General features: G+C 39.9%; 1 protein-coding gene across 1 annotated transcript; it reads right to left on the bottom strand.

Annotated features, from left to right (window-relative positions):
* Window positions 1-5681: 5681 nt before the first annotated feature.
* Window positions 5682-12121, bottom strand: ncoa5 (nuclear receptor coactivator 5). Its single transcript, XM_030777366.1, has 10 exons — window positions 11940-12121; window positions 11507-11614; window positions 10774-10834; window positions 9295-9543; window positions 8928-9037; window positions 8575-8704; window positions 8110-8309; window positions 7575-7779; window positions 7368-7459; window positions 5682-6297 (listed from the first exon to the last, which is right to left on the bottom strand). Exons 1-10 carry the CDS (start codon window positions 12100-12102, stop codon window positions 5696-5698), a joined length of 1920 nt encoding a protein of 639 aa, XP_030633226.1. The 5' UTR covers window positions 12103-12121; the 3' UTR covers window positions 5682-5695.
* Between the last annotated feature and the right edge of the window lie 4950 nt (window positions 12122-17071).

The raw sequence follows: 17071 nt of genomic DNA, 5'->3' as shown, positions 1-17071 counted from the left end.
TGTATGATATACTTATTATTTACGGTGTTCGGCACAGTAAGGTGTATAAATGACATGTATGGTAGAGTAATTCTATATAACAGTCTTGCCAAATTTAAGTGTCATATGTGCCATAAGAACAAGATAAAATGTTTATATAGATTGAAGATAAATAAAGACTAAATAGCCACTACACGTAATGGTAGTGTAGTGTATTTGAGAACTACTACAATACTCAAATGGCGAGAATTTAAATTCTAGAAGTTTCTTAAAGAATCGATACAAGGTTTTACAACCACGGACCCAATCATATTGATGTAGACAAATTCTATGCAGTAATACTGAAATATGCGAGTTGTTGAACCTTCTTTTCAGAACGTTACAGACAGCTCTTTGAGTAGAAAATAACAGTAATCGTTTAGACATTTCACATTTAATATAAAAAAAAAAAAGCTATATTGTACGAAAGTGCATTTTTGTGAGTGGAATGTGCAATAGGTGAAACCAGGAATTACACTTTCATCACATTCTTTATTTTTGTACACATATATATTTTCTATGGGTGGGTCTTATTTAGCATATTGGCTCTCATTCCACAGCCATCTGGCCAGTTACATCTGTTTGGTTCTGTTTGTTTTCGGCTAAAAAATAATGTTTTAGTCACTTGCATTTGTAGTATAACAATTATCTGATGATAAATATATATCCTATATATACATATATGATTATAGAATATATATATATATATATATATATATATATATATACACACACACATATATACATATATATGTTATGCTAAAGAAAACTATTTCTAGTTTCTAGGCTTTACAGATGACAGTCTTTTTTGTTTGTTAGTTAGTTTGTTTTTTTGTTTGTTGTAAAGGTGAATGAATGTCACTCAAACTGTGAACACTGCTCGTGTGTGATTAGATTGATTTGTATTGTTTGTGTGTGTGTGTGTGTGTGTGTGTGTGTATAGAGCAAACACAGATATCTAATGGCATATTTAAAAAGGAATAGCAGGAGAGAGTTTAAACATATAGAAATACATATCAGTGCTGGTGGGGATTCTGTCCCTCGCACAATAAATTCAAATTTTTTTGTTCTGTTTTGTTTTGTTTTTGAATGCAGCCAGACTGGCATTTGATCATTGAAATCTTAGACAGTCATGACTTTCTTTTTTGTTTGGTTTATTTTCTAACAGTAGGCATCTTTCCTCCTGCAGAGACGCATAGTGTGCAAGCTTTTGATCCAATCCTAAACCAGCACTCCTGACTACGCTGCTCAAATGTCCATCAGGACTTTGGGCTGAATCAGATGTTTTTAAGGCCTGGAATTGGAGCTAGCTCTGCAGAATGAAAGTTGACTGCTCCTTTTCTAGATTTTTCCTCCTGCCTCCTGACTTCAGTCACAGCTACCCCTTGCTTTTAATCATTGTCTTACTGGACTCTTTACACACATCTACTTGACAGATTATAGTTCAGTCAAAATGCCACGGCATACAATGAGCTGTGTAGAAAGTCTTTAGAATTAGTTTGTTATTTCATTCAAGCACAAGATATTTGATCATTTCAAAGTATTTTCACATTGTCATGTATTCATATTTTCTCTCTTGTATTCCAACAGAAAATGTTTTCAGAAAATTTGTTCTGAAGTTAATTACCAAAACGTTCATTTTTAGCATGAATGCTCTCCAACAGATTTTAATTTTTATTTGATCAAGTTCTCTTCATGCCACATGAGTTGAGTATATACATCTTGTCTCCTTCACCTGAAATACAAAATCCTGTGTTGTATCAATGGCATGTACAACATTTAAACATATCAGCTCACAATCAAACAATCCATCAGCTGCTCCTCCTGTGAAAACCATGAAGCACTCTATCAAATTTAAAAAATGTATATGTAGAACGCACACTTTTATTTGGGTTTGGAAAACACTCGTACATCTTTGCTAGAGTATTGCCTGCATAGACTGAGCCTTCTGAGAAAAAAAAAAGATATTTCAAGACTAGACAACCATTGCTGGTTTAAAAACAAAAACGAAACGAAAAAAAAGAAACTTTTTTGAGACACATACTTAATTAACATTTCTGTATTTTTGATTCCTGTTTGCATGGTACGTGTAAGAATATTCGTATCAGTGGTCTATGTTATGTGACAAGTTGTATGTAATTGGTAGACGCATATCGTTTTGACGGATGTGGCTTTAATGGCTGCCGATGTTTCCAAATGATGTCACGTGACACCGCGACACCGAGTAAGCGGTGGTCTAAAAGACAGGGGAGCGAGGCAGCACAGACCCACATGATAGTGGTTGGCATCATGACTGTGTACGATGTGTACCAAACAAAACGTTTGGATACGTAGAACTGCTACCTGTTGTGTTTTAGCACTTATAGATACATTTAACGTAGACACGTAGGAGAATCAAAGTGTGGTATGAATGGGTCGTAGATGTCTTTTTAGCTTTGTCTCTGGTATTGCCCCCTAGATTCTTACACTGTAGCTTACAATACTGTCCTTTGTTGTAATGTTGTAGTACTTTTAGTATGCTAAATATATTGGGGTTTTTTTCAGCGCTATTTGCTATATGTTTCTTTTTTTCCTTTTTAACAGTTAACAGCAGTTAATTGCCTATATGTCTGCCTATTTGAGAATGGTCATGTCTAGGTCTACCAGGCCTTAAAAAGTTCATTACCGCTCTGTATGCTAGAGGAGTGTTTGTCACATCTGTTCTGTGGTGGCTGAGATAGAAATGCACTTTACACAGAGTATACATTCTTAATAAAGGTGAGGATGTTAAGTTTATTACAACGTAGATGCTTGAATACACTGGATTAACATTTCTGCTTTTGCGACACAGCTGCCTCTAGTGACGAGAGTGTGTACTGCAGCTAATTGAAAGCGCAACTTTACATGGAGTTAAAAAAGAAAAAAAGTAAGAAGGAAAGAGAGAAAAGTGAGTTCACAGAGGGGACAAAAATTTGTTCCTTGCTGTTATATACTACCTGGTCATAATTAGTTTTTCTTTTTGCCCTTTTGGTGGAAATTTGTCAGAGGGGTTTATTTTGGGCATGCATAGCAACTTAATTTATTTCCCAGGGTTATGGACAGTAAATAAAATGTTAAATATTTATATATATATAAATATATGTTCGTTGTACCGGTCACTGAATCAGTGTGGTGACACTCTAGTCCCACCCACACCTCTCCTCACTTCACACCCCTTACCCAGTCAAACCTATCAGTATTCCTCCACCCTCGTTTGGCACTGTACGTGTATGTGATTGCAGTATAAATCTGAATATTGATCAAAGACTTTAACAAGCGCTTCCACTGCTGGACTTGCGGCTCCGTTCGAACTGCCGATGCCACGCGACGCAACCACATGCGTTCTCTCCCTTTTAAGTGGACCAATTTATTAACTCAGTCAGTTAATAACGGATAACTATGGTGTCGAGATTTTGCAAAGAGACAGGGAAGGGAAAGTTGAATCCCGTTAGCTGTGTTCACTCTAAATGAACGCTGTTTTATTTTAATGAGATAGACATGCATGCAAGTGACCATTCTATACACTCTTAAAGGGCTCTGAAAAATCTGTCCTCAGTTTTGAAGTGAGAAAGTTTGTCAGCTAGTTAAATGGTAATGTGAAAACACGTCAGTTGCGCACCTCAAACTGGACGCATGTCAAAATTCGAAGGAACGAGCTGCGTAATTAGCTTAAATGTTCGAAGCAAATTAAAGATAAACACTTAGTAGTCGGGAACAAAATCATCGTGCGGAACTTCCGCGTCGAAAAGTCAGACTTCAAACATGTAGGTGTGTTGACTGGCTGTAATGGAGTTGTGACGCACGTCTAACGCAGTTCAAACAGAGCCACGCACCAGCCCTGTCGTCAGACTCAACGCATGCACATTATCCTGAACAAGTTGTTGTATTTAAATATATTTCAGTGTATTGTGGGACTCAGTATTACGTTCACTCAGACTTTTATTTATTATAAGATCTGGTTTGGGTTTTTAATGGCTTGTATGTAGTGTTTAGTTTGTTGGGTACACTCTCCTTTGGTCAATCAGTATCTAGGATGAATGAATGAATGAATGAATAAAGCAGTTGCAGGAGTATATTTTTATTGAAGTTAGTCTAGCAAAGAGGACATTTTGCTTTTGTTACTACTGTTATACTCAGTTGATTTATCTTCAGATAACCTGATTACCAAAGTATTTAATTTAGCTTGGTCATGTCTTAAGTGTGTGAACACCTCATTCCTAATGAATTAAAAGAGAAGTTTAGCCATTGGCATAAAAACAGATTTACAAGACCATTGTACTGTCTCTGGAACATTCTAACCATGCCTTAAACAAAAAGACAAATTGGCAGCTATGGGGGAAAAACAATATGCAGTTATTACTCTTACACTACACAAAACCTTTTAGGGACAGTTTTTCTAGGCAATGTTAAAATTAGTCCTTAAATTTATTTAGTTCCAATTTTAGATTGCCAGTCCAAATTCTTTTTTTTCAAGATTGAACTGACCTCTTTCTTCAGAAAGCTATCCCTTTCACCTACTTCAACAGTTACTTCTTGACTGTTTCAGTTTTCACTTAAGTATGACATTATTTTGGAAGTAAACACTTACCACTGACATGAGAAATAAGGCAGAGAAAGTGTCTGAATTTATCAATAAACTGCCATTTTATGGTAAAGGACAAAACAAACTTGTCATTCTCAGATAGATAGGCAGTATAATGCTTCTGCTTTTAATTCATTAGAGATGAGCAAAATATTTTGTATGAATGTTTGTGAGGGAATGGAATTGGAAAAAAAATCAGATAAAAAAAAAAAGTCAAGAGTATCACATATATGTAGTGTTTTATTCCTCAAAAAAAGAGAGAGAGAACTTTTCTGTCTGATTCTTTGGTACTCAGTCTAGTAGAAATGTACTGTGCTCCTCAATGTTTTCAGTTATGTATGGGTGAGTGTGTGTGATATGCACGTGTGTGTGCAAATTCGTACACACCAAAGCATCTGGGAGCATGTGGAAGGGTGGGTTGGGATTCTATGTAAATATATCAGATCCAGCTAGTGTTGAAGTGTTTATTTTTTGTGTCAGTGTAAGTTAAATATTTTAAAGAGATAAATTATATGTATTATCTATTGTGTTACATGGTACATAAAAAAGAACAAATACAAAAGTAGTTTTATCTTACATTTCAAATGCTTATATCTCTATATGGCTTCTGGCAGTTTTCCCCATTCCATTTTATAGATTTGTCAGCACAAAATGCAATAAACTAATACCATTTTATTACAGATGTGTCCATAAATCATTTCAGATGTTCCTGTGTTGGTGTCTTATGGGTTACCGGGCAAATGGGGAGACTGTTACGTTTCAAAAGTGGATTTATTGAAACACAATGTTCCTAGTTTTTACAAATGACAAGTCTATACAGCCAAGTAATTCAGTAAAGGTCCAGACATGCACTGTGACCATTTGCAAAACACAAACATCTAAACAGCAGAAAGGTCTGAAACAAACTGAAATTACTCTGTGAAAGATCAGATCTCTAAAAATTTCAGCACTTACAACAGTTAAAAAAAAAAATACAAAAAAGCCTTTACAACATCTTCCAAAGAGCAAAAAACAAAAAACAAAACAAAAAAAAAAACAACAGTTTTTGATGTGTGAACTGGGAAAACTGTGTGGTTTTCAGTAATGACGTGGGTAGTGTGACATGGGCGGGGCTTGACCCATGCTCTGTTCGGGCCTCTGGGCGGCAGCCGCGTTCCCGGCATTCACCAGGTGGTTGATGGACGGGCCACTCTGTATAAGTGTGTCCAGAGCTTTCTGCACGCTGGGGTTATCGAAGTTAATACCTGTGCCGGCCGTGACCGAGGGCCTCTGCGTGACCTGGGGGACAGCCATGCGCCCCGTGGGGGGGCCATAAGCGGAGGGCGCGCTGACCGGGGGCCGGAGTGCGGGACGAGGGCTCATCATGCTTGTCTGGGGCGTGGGCATCTTCGCCATACCAGAGGTAGAAAGGGAGAGCGAGGAGGGCAGGTCAGAGGTGTCGGAGTAGCCCTGTGTCTGCACCGTGGTAGTCGTGCTTGCTAATGGCGCCCCTGCTCCACTGTTAAACAAACTGAGTATCTTTGCCTGCAGCTCCTGCTGGTGACTGGAGGCAGGCACTGTGCTGGGAGCAGGTGCCAGGTGAGCGTTGTGGGTGGGCATAACCGTGTGGGGCACAGTGGGCATGGGCTGAGCAGCGGGCTGGGGTTCCAGAGGAACGGGTGCAGTACCAGGGCGAGGCACTAAAGAGAGAGAAGAGAGAGAGATAAAGGGTATGCGGCACAACTGAGTAGCAACATATCTCATGGTTATAAACAAAACAGCAAATGTGTGAAAGGCCCCAGACAAACCTATGGGATTGTGTTGACTATCTATTCTGGTTAAAAATACATGTCTGTTTTGGTCAAAATAAAGTTTTACTAAGACTCGTTTCAACCCTGCCGGTTCTGAGAAATACAGAGTATTATAAGCGTTTTGAATGTTTTGAATTACTGTTGATCTTTTGACGTTATTCTCTCAATAGACCAGAGCAACACTGAGTTTAATGACATTTTTCTTTAAAAACAGATATTTCCCCAAACTGAAACCTAAGAGGAAGCTGGTTATCATGTTATGTTGTGAGATCAGTCCACAGGGGCTGTCAAAACAGCCCAGATGACCAATCAAACATAAGTTGACAAGAGGCACTGACGTGCTACAGTCAAAGCAGAACCCACAGACTTTTTAAAAGCCATTTTCTAGCTCTTTACAGTTCGTTTTACGTTTACTTTAAAATTAGAGTTCTGGTCTGAATATCCAAAAAGCATTGGGAACACTCAATTTTATTCAGACATCTAAATCTAAATAGTTCAAAGAGCAAACATTTACCATGTAACTGGTTTTTCTAGGCAGCCACACAAATGTGGAAGTGTGCCTGAGAAATAAAATAAACCTTACCAGCTGGCTGATTTTCACTGCTACTACAGAAAACTACCTTTTTATCTCTAGCACAACAGCAAAGCTCAACAGATACCAATATGTCTGGCCCTGAGAATAGACACAACTGTGCAAAGATGACTAACATAACAAAGCTAAATGATGATCCATCAATGTTACCGCGACCTTAAATCTTCTCTCCAAATCAACTGTTAGATATGGCTTTGAAAATAATCTCATTGCCAATAAGGAAAAAATGGAATATGCTGACTAGATGTACAAAGATGAGCACAATTAAAGATTTTCAATATGAATGGCCTTGGCACAGGAATGCCAGAGTGCAAACTGTGTTCTGCATATATCATAAGCACTATAGCAATGGTCACTGTGTCTTTACCTGCGTGTGTTTCACCGGTGGCCCTAAACAGGCGATCCCGTTTGTCCTGGAGGTACCCAATCAGTCCATCCAGCTCCTCCATGGTCAAATACCTACCAGCAGAGTACAGTTTACTCATACTGTAACCTAATGGTGCCTTACACAAAAAGCACAGCCAAAAAAAAAGAAAGAAAGAGAGAAAAAAAAGTGGCTTTAAGCGACACATACCTGCCCTCTGAGAGCAGTGTGATGGCAGTTAGCTGAGAGACAGGATGTCCTTCTCTCTCGTGTTCTCTCATCAGAACGTCGTCAGCCATCTTAGCAGCCTTCCTGGCAATCTCCTCTCGCTCCTTACTGCGATGTGCAATCTTAAAAGAGTCATAGTTACTGGCCACCAGTACCATGGCATCTTGCATGGGCATATTCCTGTGCTCTAAAGTCCGTAAGAACACAGGCAGAGAGAGAGAGTTAATGTTTCAGGATCATAGTAATCTGAGTTACCACAATACAGTGACACTACAGTGAAACATGTACTGAAAAGAATATGCTTCATCAGACAGACAGGCAGGTGAACAGACACGCTGTTAAACAGACAGATAAATATATGGATATCCACAGATTTACATGCAGGTAGATGTGACATGATTGACAGTCAGGGTGACAGACAGGTAGCTGTGTTAAGAGACTGACAGAGAGTGACAGACAGGTAGCTGCGTGGCATGACTGACAGACATGTAGCTGTGTGGCATGGAGACAGTCTTACCCTGCGGCGTGCCAAACAGGATGTTGACGGTGCAGGAGCGATGGACCTCATGCTGTTGGGTGATAATGATGGCGAAAGGCGTGCGGGCACGGCTTACATCCTCCAGGGCCTGTGTCAGAGACACCTCCGTGTTGAGGAAGATGAGGTCAACTACCATACCCAAATCACGCACCTTACGGCCCACATTCTCAGCATAAACCCTGTTATACGGAACCGCCACAAAACAAAACAAGTGTTACAAAACAAACAAACAAACAAACAACAAATATACTTAAAGCTTAGGTAATGCTAGTCTTAGGCTTAGTTTCATTTTGCTGAATGTGGAGGAAGAATTCGATAAGTTTCACTTCCACAGAAAAGAACCTCCAGAAATCAATACATTAACATACCTGGGTAATATGACCAAATATGATGCATGTGGTATGGCTGCAGTTTTAGTTGGAAGCATAATTAGAAAAAACTCACTTCTGCTGTTTGTTGACAACAATGACGGAGCAGTCGACCGGTCTCTCGGAGTCGTAGCGTCGCTGCAGCTCCTCATAATACTGCCTGTACAGCTCATTACGTCGCCGCTCCTCTGGTCGTATGCGATCGTCTGGATTACAGAAAAAAAAGACACCTGTTTGCAACTGCAGATCTGAAATAGTTTCTATCTAAACTCTGTGATGCAAATCTCCCTGATGAGCTAGCTCAGCGTGGCAGAGGAACTAACTCCACCAGACACTGGCTCAGATAAGACTTTAGCCATATGGCCTTAAACTTGCTTGGTTTTCTGAGATTGAGTAGGCAATTTTTATACTTGGAGTCAGTTTGCAAACCTTCTGGTTCTCTCCTGCCGTTCCAGGGTTCCCTATAGCGGTCAGCGTATGGGTCCTCTTTCTTACGGTAGTAGTCATCTGCCCGGTAATAGTGGTCGTAACCATCATCTCTACAGTAACAGAGAGGAAAAGCATGTTTAATAACCTCAAAAGAAAAAAAAAAAACACACACACACAAAAGTTATGCATGTCTGCAGAGATAACATTACTTCTACTAATAATACAACTGTTCTTTTTAAATGCATGTCTAAAATTTATTTGGTAAGGAATATTTGTCTATAGTATGTTTATACCAGCTGTGACAGTAGAGTGAGAAATCAGTGTATGGATTTTATACCCTGGTGACCCAATCGAAGTGCAAACACACCTGTAATGAGCATCGCGGGGGTCTCTCTCCCTCCCCTCAGAACCCCTGTATCTGTCATAACTGGATTCACGAAGGTCATGGTCGCGCGGCGGACCGGGCCGGGGGTCGCGCGGCGGGCCGGGCCGGGGTTCCCGGCCTGGATCTCTCAGGTCTCGACCGTCTCTGTGGTCGCGAGAATCCCGCCCGTGCATGGGGGATCGAGACCGAGGACGTGGCTCCCTGGTTTCCCCATAACCACCGTAAGGGTGCCTGAGTGAGGGTCACACAGAAAAGTCAGTGAGGTGGCAACAAGATCTGCATAACTATCTCTCTTACTCCTCTTAGAACTGTAGGCTACAGAGAAAAAAACAAAAGATTGTTTTTCATTAGCGATGAAAGCTTCGTTTTCATTTAATCGCTGAGGGTAAACGAGCCGTGAACAACGCGCAACAAAATTAATCAACATTTACCGATACCCCCCCAAAAAAAGAAAGGAGAAAGAAAGCGTGGCGCATTCAAGAAAACAACACTAATGATGAAGCCTGTGATTTCTTCTTCAGGGTCTGGCTTGACAATACTCTTGAGCTTCTGGAGAAGTTCCTTCAATTACTTTGAGGAAAGATCGAAGAATTCTTGGGTGTTTAATGGTCCCGCGTGACCTTCCAGAATGCAATTCAGTTGACTGGGTGGAGGAGAACCTGCGCGCGTCCGACTCAAGTTTAATCATTTTGAAATGTAATTTTTCGCGCCTAGAAGTCCCCGCATCTTGACCGTTGTCATAAGACACTGCCTTCGCGCTTCTACACGTCTGCCATTGTTGAAATGAGCTTTCAGTTCTTTGCAGCGTGGTTCCCATCATCACATGGGTTTTAAGCAGGCGCTCTTTGTTTCAGATATTGGAGTTCAGTTTTAATATGTTTAAAAGATAAACACAAAAGGTAATCGCATCGAAAAACGTAAAATGTGCGAGGGTTTTTCTTCTCCTATTGCACGGATAACTAAACTAACTGATCAATAGCCCCTGCTAAATTAGAAAATATTTTAATGTAGACTCTAAAAATGGATTTTTAAAAATCTGTAGTGGATAAATTTAAGTATTAAGGGTCCGAAGCATCAGAGCAGACCCGAAGCGATCTTCAAGTGCACGCCACGAATATATCAGTTCATCTCGAACACACGCAAACAGAGGGATTAAATGGGTTTAAAACACCATTAAAAGACAGACACCAAGGGAAATGGACTCAGGACGCCCTTTCAACTTTATTTCAGTTCTAAAACAACTGAGCAACTAGAAGTTAGAACAGTAGACATACATCATTTTTTCGCAGACCAGGTGGTTCCTAAATTCAAACGATTTCGCGCATATGAAAACCGATCGAGATCTGAATGCGCATTTAAACCAGCGACGATGATAACCGTTGTGGAAAATAAAAACAGACCGTTTACCAGAACCATTGTGTCCATGTCATCTTCACACTCAGATTCCCAACGTTACTTTACCTTCGTGGAGGGCTTGGCCGGGATTGTGCTTTCTGTCGTCTCTCCGCTGCCATATTTACATCTGAAAATAAACCAATCCAAACGTTCAACATAACATTCAGCGGTAATTACCTTAGACACAAGCTATTTTACCCGACCAAGGGAAAGAGCACCAACGCGCAAATTCTGTTGATTAAAAGGTACTAACTTAATAACAGTAATTTAGTATAGCTATTAACTATGAAATGGTCTATAAGACACTACGATACATAATACCAGATCGTAGAATTATGGAGGAAGAGAACCATGTTTTAAAAGGTACCCCGGAGAGGCAGTTCTCACATGGTTCATGCCATTTCTGATCTTTTTTCCATGGCAATACTAGTGACTTTAAAAGACAGAAATGAACACACATAGCTGATTTGAATAACTGCACACCATTGTCTGTTTCTCTTTATTTGACGTCACTTTGACATTAAAATAGACCAGAGGCTAATAAGCAGACACAGATTTTGAGTGATCTAAACACCCTAAACACAACTGAACATAAATCGAACGCAAATGAAGAATGGTATCCTTCTCAGCACAGATAATATGCGAATTTTCTCGGGGAAAAAAATCACTTAAAAAAACAAACACAACAAAAAAAAAAAAGAAAGAAAAGAAAAAAAAGAAATAATTTTACTGTTATATACCATCACTTGCTGCCACATATGGCACAAATTCTTGTGCCTATGCACCACTCATGTCTTACCTAGTTTATAACCTCTATAAATTCGACCGTTATGTCCGGCCTTAGCTGCCTCCGCGTGCTCCGCCCGTTCGAACTGCACGAATCCATAACCACGAAACAGGGACAAGGCTGCAAAAGGAACATTTGATTTTCGCTCTTTTTTCTCTCCTTTAAGTAATGTGAGGTGTATTTTGCCAAAATGTTTTTCTATTTTTTTGACAGATGATCCAAAACAAGCAGTTTACTTGAGATCAAGCTGTCCAAATTAGTCTTTTTTCCCTGAATATGAGGGACTCTGAATGACGTACTAGTGCAAAACGTATGAGAGTACAAAACAGTACTCTACAAACTGCCTTTCGCGTGACCTGAAGAGTCAAAAATTCTGTAATTTGTTTGAAAATTCTGTAATTTGTTTGAGATAAAACATTCTTCAGTGATTAGGTTCGTTACTAACCCTGTATCTTCCCATATGAACTGAACAGGTCCTCCAGATCCCGCTTGTCCATGGATGCAGTGGGTAAATTCCCAACAAAAATCCTTCTCTCCAGGTCGCGGGGGTCATTGCTGTTAGTGGTATGAGAGGGCGGAGTTCCACTTCGGCTTCTTCTGCGAGACATGTCCAAACTACGCTCCGATTCTAGTGGTCGATTTCTTTAAGTTGTACTTGTATTTCACTTTTGCGTAGATTTTTCCGTTTAACTGTAATCTCTTCCCAGGTCCTGACAATATCAGCGTTCAACATGGAGGAAGAGAAGAGAAATCCCATCGATAAAACGCCAAGACAGGATACATCTCTTGTATCAAATCAAATACTTGAAAGACCTGAGCGGAAGCTACAGGAGGCTGATGAAAGGAAAAACATAAGTGACATTTATACTCCGACGTACAGTCTAAACATGCAGCAATGTACTGGATTCAGGGTGTCTGTTCGAAGGATATGGGTACTCTTACTGCTGCTCATACATCTGGGCGGGAAAATAAATGTATTTGGATAGTTTATAATTTCATGAAATACGGCTGTAAAAATAACCAAAAACTAACAAATAGATTACAATCTGGACTTTGTGCGCGATGAGTTTCAAGTGAGTAAGTCAAGTCTTGAACTCCAGGGAGTCCACTTTGTTTGATAAGGTAGTCTTGTTATCCGACAGTGGACAATTTATTTTTATTTTTTTCACCTTTTGGTCATATACACTGCAGTGAAACAAAGTTAATGGAAGAAAAAGTAACAATGTCTCAGGCGGCACTGGTGCTCCAGCTCAAAATCGACTCCGCCATCGTTATTTTCTTAGCAGTGGTTTCCGAACCTCTTTCTAGTTCGTCCAGTCCAGGAAGGCCAAATTTGTAAAATCCAGTATTGCAGATCATTTTCAAGCGCGACCTGAAAACATTCGGCATATGACAGACGGCTTATCCCTCATCTCTGATTACAGCATTGCACTGAAAAATTGTAGGTGTGGAATGATGAAAATTCAAGAAAAATGATGGATCCTTGCTCTGACTGGATGACCACCGATTTATTATATCAAGAGAATGATGTGAACAGTTGAACCTATTGGATTACCCGGTATAATTCTATAAAAAGAGCAAGCAGAGTAACGAACTACTGCATTAATTATTATTAATCTACCTCCTAAGAGAGCACAGGTAATTTATTTTGTGTTATTAAGTTTTACATTTGCACAACGCTAAAGCATTGCATCACCCATTACAACAATGCATAAAATGATCATTTTTCAGGAAAGGTATTCATTTTCAGTTTGTTTGTTTTATCTTCTGACTATAATTCTGATGATCTTGTCATCTGGGGTTTTTTGTGTTTTGTCCTGTTTTGTTTTCGTTTGTTTTTTGTTTTTTTGGACGCTGTCATTTTCATCCCCAAATTTTGAAAAAATCCATTGCATGCAACACAGGCAATACATTGGCATGGTTCCTGCAGTGCAAGGGTGCTGTGTTGTAGCAATGAATGGATATATGCCGATCAAGTCTCCGCATAGTCATAACCCGCGCGATGAGGGCATTACTGCACATACAATGCATCCACGGTCACATTACACAGCCAATCCAGCAGATGGCGCTCGGGACGTCTCACACCAAATGTAGGACCTCGCGGGAAAATGAGCGCTTTTCACCGTTAATCCTGCATGAGCAATAACTCTAAATCAGCAACATTTACGCATAAAGTCAAAATGATGATGACGAACAGCTTTAATTCTGATGGATAACATGGCAGTCGTAATTCACCGAGTCTCTAGTTTGGTACGCACAGCGATGTCAGAGTCACAGTGTGGAACTGCAGTGGTCACTGCAGAAAAATTCAATTCAATCCAATCCAATCCCGCATAAAGCGCGCATATTTATGTCGGTTAATGTCTGCCATAAATTTGATATGTAAAGTGATTCGATGTTAAAAAGGATTGTGCTAATGTGCCTATGTTAAGTAAAACACTTTCTTTGCTTGTATAGTCGTAATGGATAAAACATAAGTATTGAGTTAGTGCGGATGGTAATTGCGGTGTCACTAACCCAGCTGTTTTACACCGAGATAAAGTCTACCGCGTGGTTATCGTCAAATATCTATCCATCCGTGGCAAAAACAGCAAAACAAACATAAAAAATCATCCTGAAGCCATTTCTGGTTTGACCAGTGCGTGGGTTCATAAGGTTTTGGTATCTTTTAAGACTTCATGTTTTCATCTTATCCTCAATGTGACTTCCAGTGGTTAAACGTTGTTGTAGTCCAAACGATCAGATAATCTTCTGGGCTGCAATTAGTAAACAGCGTTATACAATATAGCGAGAGAGAACAATCTGCCGCCGTAAAATGCAGGAAAAGAAGGATGAAAATGGCTGTACCAACCCGTCAAAAAGGGAGAGAAAAACAATTATTTCCATATTTCAGCTGACAGAAATGAAAAATGATTTGTGTCGAACAATATGTACTCATTCATCCCTAAAGATCCCTAATATGAAATGACATTGCTGTGAATTTCTAAGAAAATGGACAAGAACAAACAAAACAAAACAAAAGACAAAAACAGATGAAATGCAATAAGATTTGTCAAGTTTCACTACATTGCTTAAATAACTGAACATAACAAAGGGTCAAATGAATACAGAAAGTGTATGCAGCAAACTGACGTAAACAAAACCATCTAAGATAGGCTTTGATTATGATCAACGACCTCATCAAAAAACCATAAATAGCCGATTTCACAAGAAAGGAAAAACTGGGCAAATCATTCTAAAACAGGAGGGGGCGGGGGGGGGGGGGGGGGGGGGGGGGCAAACAAATGCCACCTGACTTAACTGAGTTAATAGACATGAAGTTTTAGGAGCAACAAAGCTGAGGGCTAAATCAGCCTGACAACTGGACCGCAGAAGTTTCTGAAAGATTGAAGAACCGACTTAACAGAAACCCTCTACAGTGGAATCACAGTTCTCTTGGTCTACTTTAGACATACTGTGAAGAAATCATGCTGTTACTGTACATTATTTTTCAAACACATTTGTAAGGAAGTGAGAACATTTCCTCCACATTCTGACAACACAATTAGGACTATAAACATTTCAACAAATGCACTTCTGTAATACAATGACAATCCTGTATATGCACAACAGATAAAAACAATGATAAAAACAAACTAGAACTTAAATTAGGTATCCTGCCAACAACCTACACAATGTATTTAACCAGACTCTTGGGGCAGCAAACAGCACTACAGCTAGCATTTGATGCAAATAATCTAAGGTCACTCAGTATCTTTACTGCCAAACTAAGGGCTTCCACCATTGCAAAAAAATAAATAAGTAAACTAATGATACGCACAGTGCACCATGCACTTACACGATCATTTTGTTACAACAGGTTGCTGGTGTCAGTAAAAGGCTTTTGCAGCCTATTTAAACGTCTGATAGAACCATCGGAACGGACTGACAGCATATTAAACAGGTTATCATGGAAGATTATCTCTGTTCATTTTTGGCTGATTTAAGCTTGGAGAGATGTTTCTCTGCACACGATGTGTTAAAAACTTTGAGTCCAAGGTCCTGTAAATCTCAGGTAAACGTATGTGCTGGACAGAAAAGTGGAATACCATGTTGCAATGACAACCCCCTACTAACATAACGCACAAGTGGCCGGAAAAGGCAATTTGAGTGTCCTAAATCAGGTCACATTGAGACAACTGACTATTTAAAGCTGATTCATAAAATACCACATTAAAAACCTCTTGCTGGTAAGGGCCGAGAATTGCGTTGTGACAAAACAATAGTCGCTTAATTTACGGCAAGGGCATTTGAATTCAATGAATGAGTGAGAGATATAATAAAACATGCAAGTTGCTATCTCGACCCATATTCTACACATGACACCACATGGAGGGGGTGCGTAGGGGCTGCAACGCACAAAGAGTTGTCGATTGCTTTGAAAGAAGTAGATGCATATTACATGACGACATCTTAGCTGAATGGTACAAAAGACTGACCAAAAAAAGCTGTCACGCACGTGAGCAACAATAGATGTATAACAAGACTGGCGTTATCAGGAGATATGGCTCCCCTTTCCTCAATGTCTTAATATGAACATAATTACAATACAGCTGTGTCAGTGATAGCCCAAGTAACCCAATCTTTCGGCCTTTGTGGCGGCGGTGGCATGCGGGGGTGCATCGCCGGCAACTCCCGGCTACCATAGAAATAACATGTTTGTTGGTCGGTCGCATCCAGATTCACATGGCGTAGTGCAAAACCTGAGAGAGCAGCATTCTGGTCATACCCATGCCAGCTGGCTACAAGTGCCGCAGAACAACGTCGAACGGGAGCGTCGCCATGATTGCTAACCCAGCTAGCGAGCTTCCTGACTGCACTGACAAGCTTACGCACACAGCAATGTTTTCCAAATCTATCTTAGACTGTTTTTTGAGCAAGTATTTCAACAAACCGAACAATCAACACGTCAGAGCACATCTTTTCGCTGTCCAGATACGCCCAAATCAATCAACAAGAGGGATTCCGGTGGGAGCTAATATAAGCTGGACACGAAATGTAGCTAAAGTTTACACGAACGACGTATGCTACCTTGTAAATGAAAGGCGACATTTAGATTTAAAAATTAGATGTACAGATTTATGAAGCATTCCTTACCGATACCATTAGGCTTTTGAGGAGCTGGATGAAGTCCAACGATGTCCTTAACTCCTAATTTAGTTCCTTTACTTGCTGATTGTTGAGTCGTAAATGTTTCTTAGCCGCAGGCTTACCCGGACGCTATAATTTTACACTGTGGATGGTGCCATCTGCAGGTGGGAGGATATACTGCTCTGACTATCGTTCTATTGAGCGGTAGCCACTGTTTATAATCCATATCTACACGAATAGTACCCATTTACTTATTGTTGAAGAAAAGCACACGAGAAATGCTTACAACACGATTTCTATCACCACTGAAAGAATTTGAAAAGCACGGACAACCGTGAAGGATATACCCTAAATATAACTCAATTTCCGTGTGGTCTTGGGGAGTCTAGGTTGTCATGTGACGTGATCATAAGACCTTACAGTAGTTTATCACATGAGGCCATCAGT

Source organism: Chanos chanos, chromosome 6 (assembly GCF_902362185.1).
Source record: "Chanos chanos chromosome 6, fChaCha1.1, whole genome shotgun sequence".
Lineage (NCBI taxonomy): Eukaryota > Metazoa > Chordata > Actinopteri > Gonorynchiformes > Chanidae > Chanos > Chanos chanos.
This window is presented reverse-complemented; position numbering and strand designations above follow the sequence as displayed.

Excerpts from the sequence above, each read along its gene's own strand:
- ncoa5 (XM_030777366.1), bottom strand. The coding sequence starts at position 12,102 with ATGTCTCGCAGAAGAAGCCGAAGTGGAACTCCGCCCTCTCATACCACT. Across the intron at positions 11,615-11,939 it reads TTCATATGGGAAGATACAGG|CCTTGTCCCTGTTTCGTGGT; the intron begins GTTAGTAACGAA and ends TTCCTTTTGCAG. Across the intron at positions 8,310-8,574 it reads GTTGTCAACAAACAGCAGAA|GGTTTATGCTGAGAATGTGG; the intron begins GTGAGTTTTTTC and ends TCCGTATAACAG.